The 19,178-nt window shown below is 32.3% G+C and overlaps 1 protein-coding gene across 3 annotated transcripts; it reads right to left on the bottom strand.

Annotated features, from left to right (window-relative positions):
• Positions 1-24: 24 nt before the first annotated feature.
• lad1 (ladinin) lies at positions 25-17,628 on the bottom strand. Of its 3 annotated transcripts, none has more exons than XM_051097431.1 (14): positions 17,451-17,628; positions 16,492-16,617; positions 15,245-15,575; positions 11,508-11,587; positions 11,185-11,353; positions 8,439-8,525; positions 8,123-8,166; positions 6,855-6,897; positions 6,714-6,760; positions 6,540-6,606; positions 3,166-3,294; positions 2,965-3,063; positions 844-942; positions 25-762 (listed from the first exon to the last, which is right to left on the bottom strand). In XM_051097431.1, exons 1-13 carry the CDS (start codon positions 17,486-17,488, stop codon positions 871-873), a joined length of 1,332 nt encoding a protein of 443 aa, XP_050953388.1. In that variant the 5' UTR covers positions 17,489-17,628; the 3' UTR covers positions 25-762; positions 844-870. The 3 variants fall into 3 exon arrangements, with proteins under 3 accessions (XP_050953388.1, XP_050953387.1, XP_050953389.1); XM_051097430.1 differs by having other exon boundaries at positions 849-942; positions 17,451-17,627; XM_051097432.1 differs by having other exon boundaries at positions 849-942; positions 15,245-15,557; positions 17,451-17,622.
• Between the last annotated feature and the right edge of the window lie 1,550 nt (positions 17,629-19,178).

Genomic DNA, 19,178 nt, shown 5'->3' with positions numbered 1-19,178 from the left:
AACATGAGACAACATAACCACCAGTATAAAATTTTTATTCATCTACAGCATAACCATTTGGGGCAGAAAAGATAATTACATGACAGGCATTCAGTTTTTCCAAATAAAAAAAAAAAAAACAAGAACAACAAAAAAAGAAAACTAAAACAAAGGAAACGTAGGCTTTAGTTGAACTGGAATGAACTGAAGTCACTTTGCATAAGGCTTGATAGGACACATTTTGCTGTCTAAATTACATTTCCTTGTCTCCGGCAAGTTGAAACAACAGCAGCGAGAGCATAGGTCAGCTTCAGCATATGATTCTAGCTTCATTATCATGAATCATCAAGCTTATTTCCAGTAGGTTCATTGAAACAGACATTCATGATTTTACAGTTATACCTTGTCCTAGTTATGGCTGTGGCTCTTAATAACATGCTTATCAATAGCGCATATATCAAACTACAAGACATAGGTGTGTCTGGCACCGACACAACGTATTCCTGCTGTCAGATAAAACCTGTGATGTTCACCGTCTGTGTTACCCTGTAATACAGTTTCCACAATCCATAAGTACATGTATTCTCAATAACGTAAGCCTTGAATTTAACCCAAATAATGTAAATTAGTATGACGCCTAAAAAGTGCTGAGGAATTAGCCAACGTAAAGAAGCAGAACGCAAAAGAGTTTAGAGACAATGCTTGGCACTGACTGTCTGAAAGAGTCGATCAAACTTCCTTCAAAATCTTCAGAGATGCATCATCAAATGAATCTCATTAAACCTGTAATGTGGAATAAAGTGAATTGTTAAAATGAAAACATTTATTATTGTCATTAAAAAAAAATTAGGGTCAGACAATCACCTTACTTTGTCTTTATCCATGAGAGAGTCACTTTTGGTCCTGGTCTTGTCCTCTTTCAAACAAACTCTTCTTAATGGAGATGTTCACATGTCTCAGATCCTGAGCATAAACAAATGAGTTATGAAAAAGGACATTGTTCGGCATTCCATATTTTAAGCTTTTAACTAAGTTTGGCAGAGTTTTACGCATTACAAGCTGAAACACCAATGTGACAGAACAAGCCATCAGCGCCACAGATTTAGACTGCAATATACAGTTGAAGTCAAAAGTTTACATACACCTTGCAGAATATGCAAAATGTTAATTATTTTACCAAAATAAGAGGGAACACACAAAATGCATGTTATTATTTATTTAGTACTGACCTGATTAAGACATTTTACATTAAAGACATTTACATATAGTCCACAAGAGAAAATAATAGTTGAATTTATAAAAATTACACTGTTGATTCTTAATACTGTGTTGGTACCTGAATGCTCCCACAAAGCAGGTCCCACAAATTCTGTTTTTTCAACATTTTAGTGTATTTAAACCTTTTCCAACAATGACTGTATGATTTTGAGATCCATCTTTTCACACTGAGTACAACTGATTGACTCATATGCAACTATTACAGAAGGTTCAAACACTCACTGATGCTTCAGAAGGAAAAAACATGCATTAGGAGCCGGGGGTGAAAACTTTTGAACAGAATGAAGATGTGTACATTTTTCTTGCTTTGCCTAAACATCATACTTTTTTCATTTAGTACTGCACTTCAGAAGCTACAGAAGATACTTACATGTTTCCCAGAGGACAAAATAAGTGAAATTTACCCTGATCCTCAAATTCCAAATGTTTTCACCCCCCGGCTCTTAATGCATTGTGTTTCCTTCTGAAGCATCAGTGAGTGTTTGAACCTTCTGTAATAGTTGCATATGAGTCCCTCAGTTGTCCACAGTGTAAAAAGATGGATCTCAAAATCATACAGTCGTTGGAAAGGGTTCAAATTCACGAAAATGCTAAAAAAACAAATCATTTGTGGGATCTGAATTATGTTTCTGAAGAACAGCAGACAGTTTAACTGTTCAAGACAAACAATGGACTCATGAACAACTATCACTAAACAAAAAAACCCAGCTGTGGATCATTCAGGTAAAAACAGTATTAAGAAGTGTATGGTCTTTTTTATAAATTCAACTCATATTTTCTCTTGTGGAATATATGTAAATGTCTTTTATGTAAAATATCTTATTCAGGTCAGTAGTAAATAAAAAATAACATGGATTTTGTATGACGCTCCTTATTTTGGTAAAATAATTAACATTTTGCAGATTCTGCAAGGTGTATGGACACTGGCTTCAACTGTAAATGGGTGGATATTTCTTTCTTTCTTTTTAAAAAAAAAAAGAAAGAAAATAAATATGGATTTATATATTGCAAAAATAAAATGAAACCAGATTTATGGCTTTTAAGTAATGCAGAAATATTTGTAAATACTAATACTATCAAAAATATAAATGGTCCTAAAATAGGATTCTTTTTGTTTATTTAAAATACAGTTAGCCTATTTTTATTTTAAATTGGGGATGTTTCTTTATGAGAAATGTAGTTGACTGCATTGACTGCATTCAAAAAATACCACATGAAATACTGTTGAAATGGCAGCATGTTTACTGTGGGAAAAAAAGAATGTAATTTATAGCTTTGTAAATGATTGCTTGTTGAAAACATCTATTTGGGGGGGGTGGAAAAGGTTGTTTGAGGATATGTGGAGGCCACGTGTCATGACATAGACTTATTACATAAATGTTGGCTCAAACCTGTCATTTCAAAGACACTAATAATTACTCCAACAACGTACATGACACATACTTGTGTGATGACTAACAAGGTCAAGTAAGTGAATGAAATGGACTCGGTGTGAAGTGTAATACTGCCACCAAGCCAAAGCCTGGAGAAAAACAGTGTTCGGTGAACTAATGAAGATGAGGAACCTTCCTGGACATCAAGAGAAGCTTCACACCATTTTTTTTTTTATGGGTACCTACTCATGATTTCCTTTCTCTGTGTGTTACTGTGCAGTTCCTGTGAATTCCAGTGAGATAATAATTACACTTTGCATAATGCAGCACTTACCGAAGGGCTGTGAGATGATGGTGATGACACGGTAAATGTTTTCTTCTGAACAAAGCGATTAATCCGATCAGAGATTCCTGAAGAAAAGCTGCGAAAATCCTGAAACAAAGTAAACGATCTTAAATGATTGAACAGCCAGTTAAGATGAGCTCAAACAAGTGAATAAATAACCCATTTTCAAGACACTGTAAAGATCCTCACCTGTTTGGAGAACACATGGCTTTTGTCAGATCCTTCCTGTTCTTTCTCAAACAGCTCCCTCTTTCTTGACACCTCATCTGCTAAACACACAGTCTTGTGCACCAGTGGGGATTTGGATACTTCCCATTTCTAAAAGTTGGAAACAACCGCAAAATACATTTCTCAAGCACGATTTGTGTTTGTGTTACATTCAGCAATATTTGGCGCTTTGGTGGTTCACAAATTAAGATATTTTTGATGAAATCCGAGAGACTTGTGATCCTGCACAGACAGAAATGCAACTACCATGTTCAAAAAACAATCTTATAGCTTCATAACACATCTGCTTTAACAATTTTCTTTTGTTAAAGCACTCAATTTTCAACTTTTCTGGGTCAGTTGCGTTGCTGTCTATGCAGGGTCAAAAAGCTCTCGGATTTCATCAAAAATATCTTAATTTGTATTCTGAAGATGAACAAAGGTCTTATAAGTTTGAAACAACAAGTTGAGTAATTAATTACAGAATTTTAATTTTTGGGCGAACCTGAAAAATAAATAAATACATTTTATTTAAAATGAATATTACATTATCTATTTTATTTCTTACTGATTGCAACAATATTAAAACATCTGGGACATAACTAAAACTGTGTAATATGAAATTATTATTAAAATTACAGTAAATTGATAAACTATTTTAAGTGGCATACAGACATTTGATATGTTTTAAAACTAGCAACATTTTTATGCTAGGTTAATTTCCTGTTAAATATCAGTTTCAGGGTTTTTGCAGGTTTTATGAAAGTAAACGTAAGACTTTTTAAGAGCAACTAAAGACAATATAAACTGAATTGAATATGTCAGTATGGTCTCTAAATTGAAAATACAACATCCAACAGATCTAAAAAAACAAAAAAAAAAAAACAAAGCAAAAGCAAAAGCTGATGACTTGAGTAGCTCTGCTCCCAACCACTGGAATATGAAAATATATTTACCTGTACTTTCTGATCACACTGCAAAAAAAGTGTTCTTCCTCTGTATTTTTTGTCCAAACTTTGTTAAAACAATATACATTTACTTAAGATTCAAAATAAAGTGAGATTATGATTAAAACAAGAACAAAAATCTGCTAGTGGGCTCAGAAAGAATCTACTTAATTCAAAGGGAAAACCGTTTTTAATACCCACACACAGATATTTGTTTTTTGACCATAGACTAATTAAATCTTGTTCAGTTTTTCAGAAAACAGGACTTTATATCTTCAGTTTGCATCCTGAGTAAATATATCTTGATTTAGGGATGTTATTCTTTTTTTTGTTTGTTTTGTTTTGCAGTGCATTCAACATTGTATACCACCCTAGTAAAAACGTAATTTAAAATACATTTATTCCATACTAAGGATAGTTCAAATCTATTAACATATTTACTGGCATATCACTCGAGACTGAAGGAAAAACTACTGTAAAAATTAGAAACTTTATTTAGAGTACTAGCACACAATGCACATTGTTTAATATTAAGCCTAAAATGTGTTTTATTGACACTATTGATAACTATTGTCCGATCTGTAAATACTATCAGTCTTTAAATGCAAGATATTTAAAGTATACTTGCAAAAAACTGCTACTGGGGTGTAAAAATAAATCGGTGCTCTTTGGATGCAGGATTCCTTTGTAAAGTTGTAAAGTCAAAAACTCATAAATCCAAGGCACTCGAATACTGTGGAATATAAAAAGCCTTTTCATAATGCTTTAAAGTTTTGTTACCCTTATGAAGGTGAGTTAGCCGCAACGCATTGGTGTGCACATGTGTTGGTTTTAAAACTTCAAAGCCTTGCGAATAAAGGCTTTTTATATTCCACAGTATTCGAGTGCCTTGGATTTATGAGTTTTTGACTACACTTGCAATAGTTCCACTTCAGCACCATCAAATATACGTCAGTATAGGATTAGTTTGACTTCAGCACTACTTCCACACAGTTAAACTGCAGTAAGTACATAATTAGTTGTTACAATTTTGCAGACTTTAAGTATACAAGTTCAATACCAAAAGTACACCAGAGTATATTTATTAAGTACATAATATGTAAATGTATTTGTAATATACTTAGCATGAAATAAATATATTTTAAATACATTATACTATATTTATTTTTCACTGGGGCATGACTTTGAATTTAAAACATTCTCCTGCAGTTTAAAGGAGAAGTCCACTTCCAAAACAAAGATTCACATATAATGTACTCACCCCCTTGTCATCCAAGATGTTCATGTCTTTCTTTCTTCAGTCGTAAAGAAATTATGTTTTTTGAGGAAAGCATTTCAGGATTTTTCTCCATATAATGGACTGATATGGTGCCCCGATTTTGAACTTCCAAAAAGCAGTTTAAATGCGGCTTCGAACGATCCTAAATGAGAAAGAAGGATCTTATCTAGCGTATCGGTTATTTTCATAAAAATAATACAGTTTATATACTTTTTAATGTCAACCGCTCATCTTGTCTTATTCTGCCTGGACTTGGACTGGTTTTTTGCGGTTCATGACAGTTAGTGTATGTCGAAAAACTCCCATCTCATTTTCCGTCTTAACTTCAAAATCGTCCTATATCACTGTTTTACCTTTTTTGTTAAGGGTGTTTGATCTTCTTTGCATGTTCGCTTTGCAAAGACTGTGTCGGTACTTCTGCAGCAATGTAGGATGATTTTGAAATGTTTTTTGAAGTTGGGAGAAGAAATACAATTTTTCAACATCCCCTAACTGTCTTGAACCATAATACACAGAGTTCAGGGAGAGAAAGGAGCGTTTAAGACGAGCGTTTAAGATTAAAAAGTATTTAAATTGTATTTTTTTAATGAAAATAACCATTTGTTTACTACCGCATTTGGGATCGTTTGAAGCCGCATTTAAACTGCATTTTGGAAGTTCAAAATCGGGGCACCATATCAGTCCATTATATGACATGAACATAGACATGAACATCTTGGATGACAAGGGGGTGAGTGCATAATATGTGAATCTTTGTTTTGGAAGTGGACTTCTTCTGTAAGACCTATTTAGACCTCAATTTCTGATGCATGAATTCAGACATAACAATAACAGTAAAAATGCATTTATCTGTAATGCTGATTGCACAGACACTATTTGAACTAGAAATCACTGAATCAATGATGAACTGACTTTAACTGAAAAGTTGAGTGTTTACTATCGTCCTCTTACATTATTGACACACCATTTTCCTGACTGATACTGTAAAGCGGCTTTTACACAATCTGTATTGTATAAAGCGCTATATAAATAAGTGACTTGACTATATTGGGGTTTTTTTTAAGATTATGAGACAAAGTGCATAAAAGTGCTTTTTTGTAAATTCAGATAAAGTTTGTGGAGATTCAGACCTGTGAGGCTTGAGCCAGTCGTTCCATTTTCTCCTGAATGGAGCGAGATGATAACCTCTGTCGAGAGCTTGTGAAACAGCACAGACAGCAGTTAATTCAACACACCCTCATTTCACTGCTGCTAAAACAAAAATGAATAGCTCACTGTATATAAAGCAATACAGACGCACTCACTTTCTCTGAAATGGGGTCTGCTGCTGCTCCTCCTCTTGGTTGGAGCTCTGTGGACCAGAACATCCAGAATAAGCTTGAGAGTTCATCAATGTGAGACTGAGACTGGACTGAGTCTGAGGTGTTCGTGTTTAACAGCTTTACCTTATTGGATTCAAAACTCTTCGCTGCAATCCGTACACTTGCACTGTGGATGAGATTGGACATTAATAGAAGTAAAGTCAATACAGACTGTTGTAACTCTTCACTGTATATTTTGAAATAAGCAATGTCATAAGATAAAATCTACACAGTTATGATTCATATACAATAACTATTAAAATAATTATATTAAGAGTGAATCTGCTATTGTGTTTGGGGTAAAATTCTACAATAAGGTTGTGTCTGTTAGTTAATGCAATATTTTACAGTACAAACTAACAATGAGCAATACTTCTACAGCATGCATCAGCATCTTTTAATCTTAAAATGTTAATTTCTACATATACTAATACATTTTTAATAAAAATTGTACATTTTAATTATCTGCTAACAATGCACAATTATATATATATATACATACACACACACACACACAGTTACTATATTCAGAAAAATAATCATTTTCTTTAGGTCATTCATTGTATTTAAAATGCAAAACTACAAGAGAATATTTATTGAGGATGTAACTGTTTTAGTCAGCAGAACGTAGTCTAATGTTAAATATGAATTGTAAACAATTGTTAAATTAAATTGCATGTCATTTGCAATTAAATGAAAATGTACTGTAGTTTAAATGTATAGTTCATTCAGTTAACTGAACTTTAAAGTGTATTTCATAAACTTACTTAAGCAAGACTTAAGTACATTTTTATATATAATTTCACTTTGTTTTAGAAATAAGGTTAAAATTTAATGGCAAATATACTGGCAAGCATTTATGGTAATAGTTATATTAATTTTCTGTTGAAACTTGCATGTTGTGTATTTAAATCTATTTAAAATTGCACATTTGTAATTATGAGTTTGCCACATTAAAGATTTAAAATATATGACCTTGTCTGTTAACTAGCTTTAAAATGTCAATATTGAATAACACACTACAGTTAAAATTATAATTAAGTACTTTACATGTGCTTTAGTATGTAAGTCAACACACCAAAATAAGTGCAAACAATGATTTAAAATGTATATTCAATCTAAAACTTTTAATTTGACAAACTGCATATTTAGAAGTGTACTTAAGTGTGTTAAGAAACAGTCATAAAAAGTAAACTCTCTTTAAATGCACTTAAGTGGCTTTATATTTCATTACTATTATATTACCTGCAAGTTTAAGTTTTTAAAATGCAAGTGCACATTTAATACAACTAATCATGCTTCTTTTTAACAAAGGTAATACTTAAAAAAATTAAGTTGGTGTTGATCAGTACCTTCTCTGCAACGGCATGTTTTCTTCCTCCTTCTTCTTCATCATCTGAAACGAATAATGACACTGAGGCATAAAGCAGTACTGTCTGTCTGTGTTTGTGTTGAGTTAGTCAAATATTTAACAAATGAGTCCTGACATAAATAATGAAAGCTGTATGTGACGTAGCACTTGAAGGGCATTGACACAAGCAAATTTGACAGGATAGTGACTCGCTGTACTGTCCAGATGAAATGCAAATGTTGACAGTGTATTATGTAACATATTGCCTCTCATACTTAATTAGCTGGTGTATTTATATAGCCAAATGAGAGTTTTACCCTGAAGGACAGCGTTCTGGAGCTCTGTCGTGTGAACGTGGGTTTCGCAGCTGCTTCGGAAGTGCTCGGTGACCCATTTTCATGTCTCTGTGCACACATGCAAATAAAATAAGGCAGGAAGAAAAGAAACTGTAAGAAAATGCATAATTAATCAGTCAATAAATGATTAAATGCCTTTTTTAGACCTCTGAAATTAACTCAAATTATTTTGGAGTTAATTCAATTGCAGAATGTGGTTGTAATTTCTGTAAATAACAGAAGTATGTGTACAAAATGGGATTAAGGAGCTTTAGAGAAATTACAACAATATTTAAACAAGATTTCAGATTTAATTTAGTGTGTTGCTTACATTTCTTTGCAATTATTTGTGAGTTTTACTAGTAATTTCTGGGTGCAGTCATTTCTAGAAATTGTTTCAAATCAATTTCGGTTCTTTTTTGTACACTGTAAGAAAATGACTTAGACGTTGGAAATGAAACAAAGGTTATTTAAGTCTTTACCCTTCAAAATTTCATATTTAATTCAATGATTTACTTGCTGTTTATTTAAAACTTTAACTCAGAAATTGCTGATCAGCACTACACCCCCTTTTTAAAAAATATAAATAAATAAATAAATAAATAAATGGAAAAAAGAAAATAAATTAAATAAAGAAAATAAGAAAGAAAAGTTGTAAATAAAACAGATTACTGGTTCATGTTTAAAACAAAAATACTATTTTAGTCTTTCTGCTCCAAAATGCCATGTTATTTCTGCTTGTCATGTTATTTGCTGTTTATGTAAAACTTTAACTCAGAAATATCTATCATATATATATAGCTCTACATAAAACAAATATTACGAGAGTATTTTATATTAAAAAACGTCTATAATGTCATGTTATTTCAATGTGTTATTTGTCATTTATTTAAAACTTTCACTAAGAAATTGCTGGTAAATTTCATAAATAATTACAAAAAAAAAAGTTTTTCTTTCTTTCAGTGCTGTACACTGTAAAAAAATATTTTTGGACTATACAGTTTTGGACTATATATAAAATTCTACGTTTCATGTTATTTGTTGTAAAAAATGTATTTTTGTAGCTGTAAATAAAAATGTATATCTAAAGATTATTTTATTTAAAAAAACAAAACAAAAAAAAAAACAAATACAATTTCAGTTTTTCTGCACCAAAATGTCATGTTACTTCAATGTGTTATTTGCTTTTTATTTAAAACTTTCACTCAGAAATTGCTTGTAAATTTCACAAATAATTACAAAATTTTTGTATTTTTTGCCTGTTTAAAGCTGCAAATATAGCTAATATTACTAGAAAGTATTTTATTAAAAAATAAATAAATAAAGTAAAACTATTTCATTCTTCGTTCCAAAATGTCATGTTATTTCAATGTGTAATTTGCCATTTATTTAAAACTTTCACTTATACATTGCTGTTAATTTCACAAATAATATTGTTTTTTCTTTTAGTGTACGCTGTAAAAAATGTCTTTTTGTAGCTGTAAATAAAAATGTATATCTAAAGAGTATTTTATTTAAAAAAATAAAATAATAAAACACTATTTCAGTTTTTCTGCACCAAAATGTCATGTTACTTCAATGTGTTGTTTGCCGTTTATTTAAAACTTTCACTCAGACATTGCTAGTAAATTTCACAAATAATGACAAAATCTTTGTATTTTTTGTCTGTTTAAAGCTGCAAAAAAGCTAATATTACTAGAGAGTATTTTATTAAAAAATAAATAAATAAATACTATTTCAGTCTTTGTTCTAAAATGTCATGTTACTTCAATGTGTAATTTGCCATTTATTTAAAACTTTCACTTATACATTGCTGTTAATTTCACAAATAATATTTTTTTTCTTTTAGTGTACACTGTAAAAATGTCTTTTTGTGGCTGTAAATAAAACAAATATTACTAGAGAGTATTTTATAAGAAAATACTATTTTAGTCTTTCTACTCCAAAATTTCACATTTAATTCAATGCCATTTATTTGCAATTAATTGTAAAATTTACTAGCAATTTTCAGATGAAAACTGATAAACGAAATCCTTTTTTATCAATGTGTATGGTCCTCTATATCATTTATCATATCTGTAAAAATCTCCTCCTTTTTCGGACACAAGTATAACAGTAAATGTCATAGCATCGATATTCCCCTAGAGGGAGCTCTAATATCACTCTACTTCAGTACATTGGTAATATTATACTATTCTTTGAAGTACTAAATAAATGCTACTGGTACATATACATGTCAAAGTACCATGGTATATCACCATAGTACAACAGTTTGTACAGAAACTATGGAGGCACTCTATTTTACACTCCTGTTTCGCATGTACATACTATGTACTTGTTTTCTAAGGTACTAACCATGAAATTCCCCCTAAATCTACTCTAACTCATGTAGTCACCTCTTATTATTCAGTACTTTCTCAGTTAAGTACACACATGTTGGTATTCCTTGTTTTTCTCTATAGGCGTAATGGTTTTTATACTGTACAAACTTGCATTTTTAGATTAAAAAAAAAAAAAAAAAAAAACACCATTTAGTATGTTTTTAAGCCTTTTGAATTACAGTCCTCATAAACCACCTTCACACTGTAATACCTCTGTCATACCCATGTCATTATACAAATTTGTGTCCCAACCAGTGAACTGTAAGTACATGTACTACAAAATAAAGTGCAACCGAAACTATACTGAACAAACGGTAGTGCTGTTAGTGTGAATCTGGCTGTCTCACCTCTGTGTCTTCATTAGATGTGGGGCTCATAGAGCCGGAGTTGGTGGGACTGCGTGGTGACTCCGCCCTCGGAGACTGAAGGGGTGGAGACTTGGGGCTCAGAGGAGAAACCAGTCTGCTGACGGCTGAGGGTGATGAGGGACTCATATCAAAGGAGACGGAGAGAGAGCTGATCAAAGAGAACAACAGATTGACATAATTTAAGCAGGACAAAGATTATCACAGTGAGCAGAACTGCAAACAGATCAATGTTTCCAGTGAGAGACATAATAGAAGACGCACACTCTAATTCAAATATTTATAATGGGTAGAAATGTAAATACCTCACAAACTTTCGGGATGCTTTTGATGGAGCTTGGGAGTTTGTCGATGTTGAGTCTTGATTCGTGCCTCCATTTTCTTGCTATAAAAAGACAAAAAGACCAATTGATGTCAGTGAAAATGAGCTGGGCAGTATGATGTGATGCTAGAAATGTGTTCACTGGTGTGTGCAGGATGGCTTTGTGATGAAAATGTCAACATTAAAAAACTTATTACTAGAGTTGAGTTGTTTGTGATTACCATGCAGCACAGGATTTTGCATCAATATCGGAAAATGTATCACTTACGCCGCTGTCAAGTGTTCGTTTTTAACTCATATGTTACCTAATAGGAAGATGTTTTTGCACTATTGCCAGACTTTATCATTCATTCAATATAATCTTATCTTTTGGTTTGTGTCCATCAAGTTCTACTTCAAAAGAGAAAAAAAAATCTATGTAAATAACTTACAATAAGTACAGCTTTTTTATTCATTGGATTATGCTGATATAGGCATTAACACAAGGTTATTGAGTATATATATTAAATATTAACACCGAATAATAACATATTAACCAATATTAAACTTTTACAATGATTTTCCAACAAAAATAACTACATTCTGATAAGTTTGAGGTCTCCCATGCTCACCAAGACTGGATTATTTGTTCAAAAATACAGTAAAAACAGTAATATTGTGAAATATCAATAATAATATGATGAAATAATAACAGTTTTCTATTTTAATGTTAAAATATCATTTATTCCTGAATTTTCAGCATCATAACACCAGTCTTGAGTGTCACATGATCCTTTTATGAACAGCATTTATATGAAATAAAAATCTTAATCAACATTATATGTATTATATTACTATTATATATCATTATGCATTATATTGCTATTATATTACTATTTTATGTCTTTACTGTCACTTCTGAACAATTTAATCTGTCCTAAAAATAAAAAAATCTAACCTTTGTACTGTGTTAAGAGATTCTTAAGTAGATTCTTAAGAGTCTTAAGTAGCACGGGTAAAGCCTAAAATACATTGTATGGGTCAAAATGATCAATTTATTTCCTTTTATGCCAAAAATCATTAGGATATTCATGTTCCATGAAGACATTTTTGATTAGTAATATGCACTGCTAAGAACTTCACTTGGACAAAGGCGATTTTCTCAATATTTAGATTTTGTTTTGTTTTTTTCACCCTCAGATTCCAGATTTTCTGACTGGTTTTGTGGTGAAGGGTCACATATAAGATATAATGTGACTCTGTAAAGGAGATGCTGATAACATTGCTTTGAACAAACATAAATAATTCAAACTACAGATTCATAATTACAGTGAAATACTCCAGTTTTATTAAAAGGAGCATTTTAAGGAGCATTGTTGTGCGTTTGGTTACAGGTTGCACTAGGTGAGAATTCACTTTGTTTATAAAGCTTTCACGGAAGTGACGGCACACTTCAGAAGTGGGTCAAATGACTTAATGTTCTTTCAGGTCGAGGCCCTGTAGGTGTGTGTAAGGGAGACTGGGCCTCCCGCAGCTCTTTCTCTTAACCCTGTAGATGATTAATTACACACTCTACGGGTGGTAACAAGAGGCAACTTCAGAAATGACCTCTGACCCCTAACCACATGACAAAACTTGTCAGATTTACACTGTGCAGAAGTGACAACTTACAAACAACGGAGGTAACAGAGAGGAGAGGATTTTATAATTAAACCACTGCAAAACAAGTTCATCTAGTAAGTTCATTTAAACTTAGACAACATGTCTGTCAATAACAAACACAATGAGACACTGCTGTCTTATTGACTACCATCGATACGACCTGACTGCTTCACTCTCACTGTCCTACTATATATAGCACCTAATGGGTAATGCTACTATGTCATTTGCAAGATTAATGTTCCCCTGCCGTGAGAACTGATGCATAACCTGATCAAAAAACAAGATCCCAGTTCAGGTTGCAACCTTTGCAAAGAATATGCCATGCCAAAACATACAAAGGTTTTAAGTGGTGTATTTAAAGAACTTACTCATAATTGGCATAATGGGAAAGAACAAACGCCAAACCTTACCAAGCCCAATAGTACAACTATAAGTAACAATCTATGGCACTGCACATTAATTCCAGTAGTCTAATGTTAACATGTTGTTAAGCCTGCAGTGATACACTAACAAGCATAGAAATTTCAAAGCAAATGCAGATAGTGGGTGGAACAGTTTCCCATAGGTTCTGTACTTTATTAAATATAATTATTTGTCTTGAATATCTACTCAAAGACAAAAAGAAGTCCATCCTGAAATCTCAAAGAAACTTTTTTATTTCCCTTAAAATAAGATGTTTTATATATATATATATATATATATATATATACTATAATATAACTTTTTATTTATCAAAGAATCCTGAAAAAAGAATCACAGGTTCCAAAAATATATATATATATATTAAGCAACATTCAAAAAAGCATATTTGAATGTGACACTGAAGACTGGAGTAATGGCTGATTATATATTGGTTCTCAACCAGGGGACCAAGCTTCTAAGATGACTTAAAATTAATTAAAATAAGACAAAACATGTATCAAAATAAGTTTAAATAACTCAAATATGTTTTATTGTAATTAACCTTCTCAATAACATTTTTTATTTTTTTTTGGAAGAAGGTTCCCACAGTCACAGAAAACCCAAATAAACGACGTAGCCTGGTTTTAAATATGTGATTTTTTTTTAAAATTTAGTTGTATTAAATCAAATTTAGTTGTATTGAATCAAACTGAATCAAACGTATCAAGTTTAAGGCCATAAAAAGTCTTAAATGGTTCAAGAAAGTCTTAATTATAATTTTCTTAAATTTGGTGACGGAAAGATGAGAATTGCAATTTCAAAGTCTCAAGGTGCTTTGCTGCTTTATGTACTGCAGTTACTGGAAAAATCGCTATATTTCTGCCGTTCTCAAAGCACCACCTGCTGGCAAAGAATGAATGTGCATTTTCAATAAGACTGCTGTTTTTGCTCAGACCAATGTGAAAAGCAACCCATGTTTTTACACTAAAAACACACAGAGTTGTAAAAGTGAACTGGTGGAATGACAAGAAGATAATGCATTATAATAATCAAAACAATATATTTTAATCAAAACGATATATTTTAAGATCAGTCAGTGCAAGTTTCTTTCAATTGAAACAGCTCAGACTTACAGTTTAGTCTGGGATTAGGCTTAAGCCTTATCTGTAAAACTTGGGGAGAAAGTCTTGAAATTTCAGTTTAAAAATCCTGCAGATACCCTAAAAACTCGGAGTGTCTGGCTTTCAAATATTGTTGTGGACTGGTGTTTCCCAGTCTTGCACAGTGCACAGTTTGGCTCTCTCTCTCTCTCTCTCTTATTTGACCCATCCATTTCATGTTTTGGAGTCTCTACTAATGAGCTGATGAGTTGATTCGTGTTTGTTTTGATTAGGTCAAGTCTGAAAATGTGTAGTGCTGGAGTGCTTCCAAAAACAGGGTTGGGAAATATTGTTGTCGGCAATTGATGTCAAAACAGTTGAGAACCTGTTGGCCAATTGACCACAGCTATCGGCTGATGACAAAAATGATATATGGTCTGAAGCTTAGCTGTTTTGAAACACATCTACTGTTTTAGTAATCACAAACTTCTCAGAACACATTTACTGAGAACATTCTCTAAACGCCTCACATCACTGTAGAAGAACTACTGTACTTTGAGAACCCATGTCTTCCTACCTTCTCATGTGTCTCTGAGTCTCTGGAGTCAGTTGGAGGTTCTGATGACATGAAGGTCTCCACACAGCGCTGAACGTTCTTGAAGAGCTCCTCGTCCTGCTGTTCCCCCAGCAGCTCCAGTCGGGGCTCCTCATTCGGGCCGCCCTCTCCACTACCATCATCTTCCCCCTTATTCTTCCTCAAGGTTTCAACATGCCTATTCCTCCGCCGTTCATCACGGACTCGCAACATCTCCACAAAGTCCATCTGCAGCTGGGCCACACCACCACCGGAGTCGCCACTGGAGTCGTCAGCTTCAGCAGGCCCGCTTAAACTGGAAATTATATTATAGCTAATATATATTATAATTATATTAGCGTGTTTATATTATGTCATGTTGGCTTTTTAACATTCATTTCATGCATTCATACTAGCTTTAAGACTTTGAGGGGATAAAACCTTGTTTAGCAGAAATAATATACTTTAAAAGAACGCATTTAAATGGTTAGTTCACCCAAAAATGAAAATTTTGTCATTAGTAACTTACCCTCATGTCGTTCCAAATCTGTGAGACCTTCATTCATCTTTGTTTTGATGAAATTCGAGAGCTTTCTGAAAATATATCTCAATTTGTGTTCTGCAGATGAACGAAGGTCTTACATATTTGGAGTGAGTAATTAATGACAGAATGTTCATTTTTGGTGAACTATCCTTTTAAGATTTGAAGTAAGCTGTGCACATTCAATTCAAATGAAACCCAATGAAATAACATCACTACCAAATTGACATGATCTTTTTCTTGTGTCCCTCCATGGGGGTCAGAATTCAGTCGTCTTTGTACTTTGATAGATTCATAATCCATTTATGCCACTGGGAGACATTCTGCTACATCATGAAACTGTTGTTGTAAACTTGTTTCCCAAAAAACACCTTCATTTTTGAGCAAACTGTTTTTCTTAAGAACAGGGACAGTGCAAATATGGTATTACAAGATCAAATTACATCATTACAAGCAGATCCATATTCACTTTTATGATACCATAAACCTTTATCTAAAGCACTCTGAAGCGCTCATCCTCCTGTTCTATAAGGTCAATTGCTTCATGCAAATATTTAACCCAACATTTGCATTAAATTTGATATATATCACTGTCTTACCAATTTGAAGCAATTACAGCTCTTAAGCAATTTCAAGTGGAAAGGGAGAGCATAAATACGCCATTAATCTTGTCTAAAGTTGTGTTTTCTCTGTAATTTAGTTCTCGCACCTACTGGTTTGTGGTTTGGTCTCTTCATTGGGACTTTCATCCGTGTCTGCTGCAGGCTCCCTTGTCTTCCTCCTCTTCTCTCTCTCTATCTCTTCCTCATCCTCCATTGTCCACTGTCGAGCCAGCCTGAAGATCAAGCATTTAAAATCATATAAACATAAGGCATATTGTCTTATTCTGTTGCATTCCCAAAGTGTTTTGCTCATACTGCTTGAAAGCTTTAAAAACATTGGAACTTTTGGCTACAGCTACTTTCGATTTCTGTGAAACATTACAAAAAGCATTTGATTTAAACTTTTATTGGACCAATTTAAAACTCTGTTTACATGGAGGCAGAAGAAAAGAAATGGCAGGGATGTTTTGAGCTACTGACTACTGAAATCCATCCTGTCAGTCTTTTTGAAAGTATGAGAAGATGCATTACCATCAAAGGTCTGGATGATATATCCCAGAGGTGGACTATTGTATTTCAGTTTGAAAACAGTGTTTCATTGTGCAATAACTGGTTTTTCAAGCTCTGTTTTGGTTAAAGGATATTCACTGCCTTGAGTCTGAAAGCGTGACATTACGTTCCATATGAGTGCATTACACTAGCTGTCAAAACAATGCAACCTGCATCAAAAACTCTAACTGCATGTCCAGTCCAGACTCCATTACTTTTAGTTTTTATTTCATTTATAAAACTGTCGTCTAAAACGCACATGAAAATGACTGATCATTTCAGTATTACATACACTGGACGTGTTGCCCTGGGTACTATATTTCTGAAAATTTCTAAAATTCTAAAATGAGCAAAAATAATAATAAACTCAAAAAATAATTGCATTCCAAATTAACATGGCCATAGCATGTCAGTATAAACACTACTGTAACACCTACGCTTCTGCAATCTGTCAGAAAACGCAAAACCGTTCAGACTGAACAAAATAAACGCTAAATGTATATTTAAATTTACTTACGTTGACAAAGCGGACCAGTTTTTCCGGCTAATAGACATTATTTCGGTGTTCTTGTTTTGAACTCGGTTGGAGAGAGGTCTGTGGAGGTGTATGAAGTGTCGCGCTCTTCCCTGTGTCTGTGCCACCTTTACCCCGCACCTTCACGAAAGCCGCGTCACATGACCACCATCATCACCTCCCGCCGTGCGATCACATCATACCTGTTCACTATTAATACACCAGCACTGAATCGCTTCCGTGTTTTCTCAGGTTTTACATCATGTTTAAACCCTTGAGCAGCTCTACAGGGTTTGTGGACGAAGAAGGACCACTAACGTTACATCTATACGACCATCACAACGCAGGAACGCTCTCTTTAGGAATAACAAAGCTGCATGCTCTACACAGCAAGCGAAATATATATAAAAAGTAGGCTATTAGGTACTTTGGGATTCATTCCGATATCAAAGTATTATGATACATGTGATGTAGAATATGTAAACAAACTATAGCTATGTAGTAACTTAAAAAAATGGCCAAAAATAACTTGAATATTATTAGATACCCCAGGAAGAAACCTCAAAATATACATTGTTTTAGTCATATGAAATGTTAGAATCTAGAAGCAAAACATCATAATTACTATTGCATTTTTGTATTCTAGTCTAGTCTAGTCTATTCCATTCTATTCCATTATTTGCCTTGCATATTTTAGGATATTTTAAAATATATAAAATAAATACATCTAATATTTTTACACATAACATTTCATAATAGCTAAAATATATTGTATGTTTCTATTCTATTCAATTCTATTCCATTTTATGCAATATTATTTGCATATTTTAGGATATTTTAAATTACATAAAATAAATAGGTATAATATTTTTACACGTAACATCCTGTAAGATTTCATAATAACAAGAATATATTTTATTTTTCTATTCTATTCTATTCTATTCTATTCTATTCTATTCTATTCTATTTTCTATGCTATTCTATTGTTTGCCTTGCATATTTTAGGATATTTTTAAATACATAAAATAAATACATATAATAATTTTACACATAACATTCCATAATGTTTCATAGTAACTAAAACATATTGCATTTTTTGTATTCTATTCTATTCTATTCTATTCTATTCTATTCTATTCTATTCTATTATTTGCCTTGCATATTTAGAATATTTAAAGATATATAAAGTAAATACAGATAGTATTTTTACACATAGCATCCCATATTTCAGAATATCTAAAATATATTGCATTATTTCTATTCTATTCTGTTCTATTATCTATTCTATTCTGTTCTATTCTGTTCTATCACATACCATCCCATAACATTTCATAATAACTAAAATAGACATTTTTTTTTCTATTCTATTCTATTCTGTTCTGTTCTATTTTTTGCCTTGCATATTTTAGAATATTTTAAAATACATAAAATAAATACATATAGTATTTTTACACATAACATCTCATAACATTTCATAATAACTAAAATGTATTTTTCTATTCTATTCTATTCTATGCTATATCATTTGCCTTGCATATTTTAGGTTATTTTAAAATAAAGTAAAATATAACTAACTAAAATATATTGTATTTTTTTCTATTCTATTCTGTTCTATTCTATTCTATTCTATTTTATTCTATCCTATTATTTACCTTGCATATTTTAGGATATTTTAAAATACATAAAATAAATACATATAAAATTCTTACACATAACATCCCATAACATTAC

Source organism: Labeo rohita, chromosome 23 (genome assembly GCF_022985175.1).
Source record: "Labeo rohita strain BAU-BD-2019 chromosome 23, IGBB_LRoh.1.0, whole genome shotgun sequence".
Lineage (NCBI taxonomy): Eukaryota > Metazoa > Chordata > Actinopteri > Cypriniformes > Cyprinidae > Labeo > Labeo rohita.
This window is presented reverse-complemented; position numbering and strand designations above follow the sequence as displayed.

Bases quoted from the DNA above. Each gene is read 5' to 3' on its own strand.
- lad1 (XM_051097431.1), bottom strand. From the start codon at position 17,488: ATGTCTATTAGCCGGAAAAACTGGTCCGCTTTGTCAAC. The intron at 16,618-17,450 runs GTAAGTAAATTT...CTTGATCTTCAG, and splicing joins AACTGGTCCGCTTTGTCAAC to GCTGGCTCGACAGTGGACAA. The intron at 3,295-6,539 runs GTCTGAATCTCC...TCCAACTTTTAG, and splicing joins GACTGGCTCAAGCCTCACAG to AAATGGGAAGTATCCAAATC.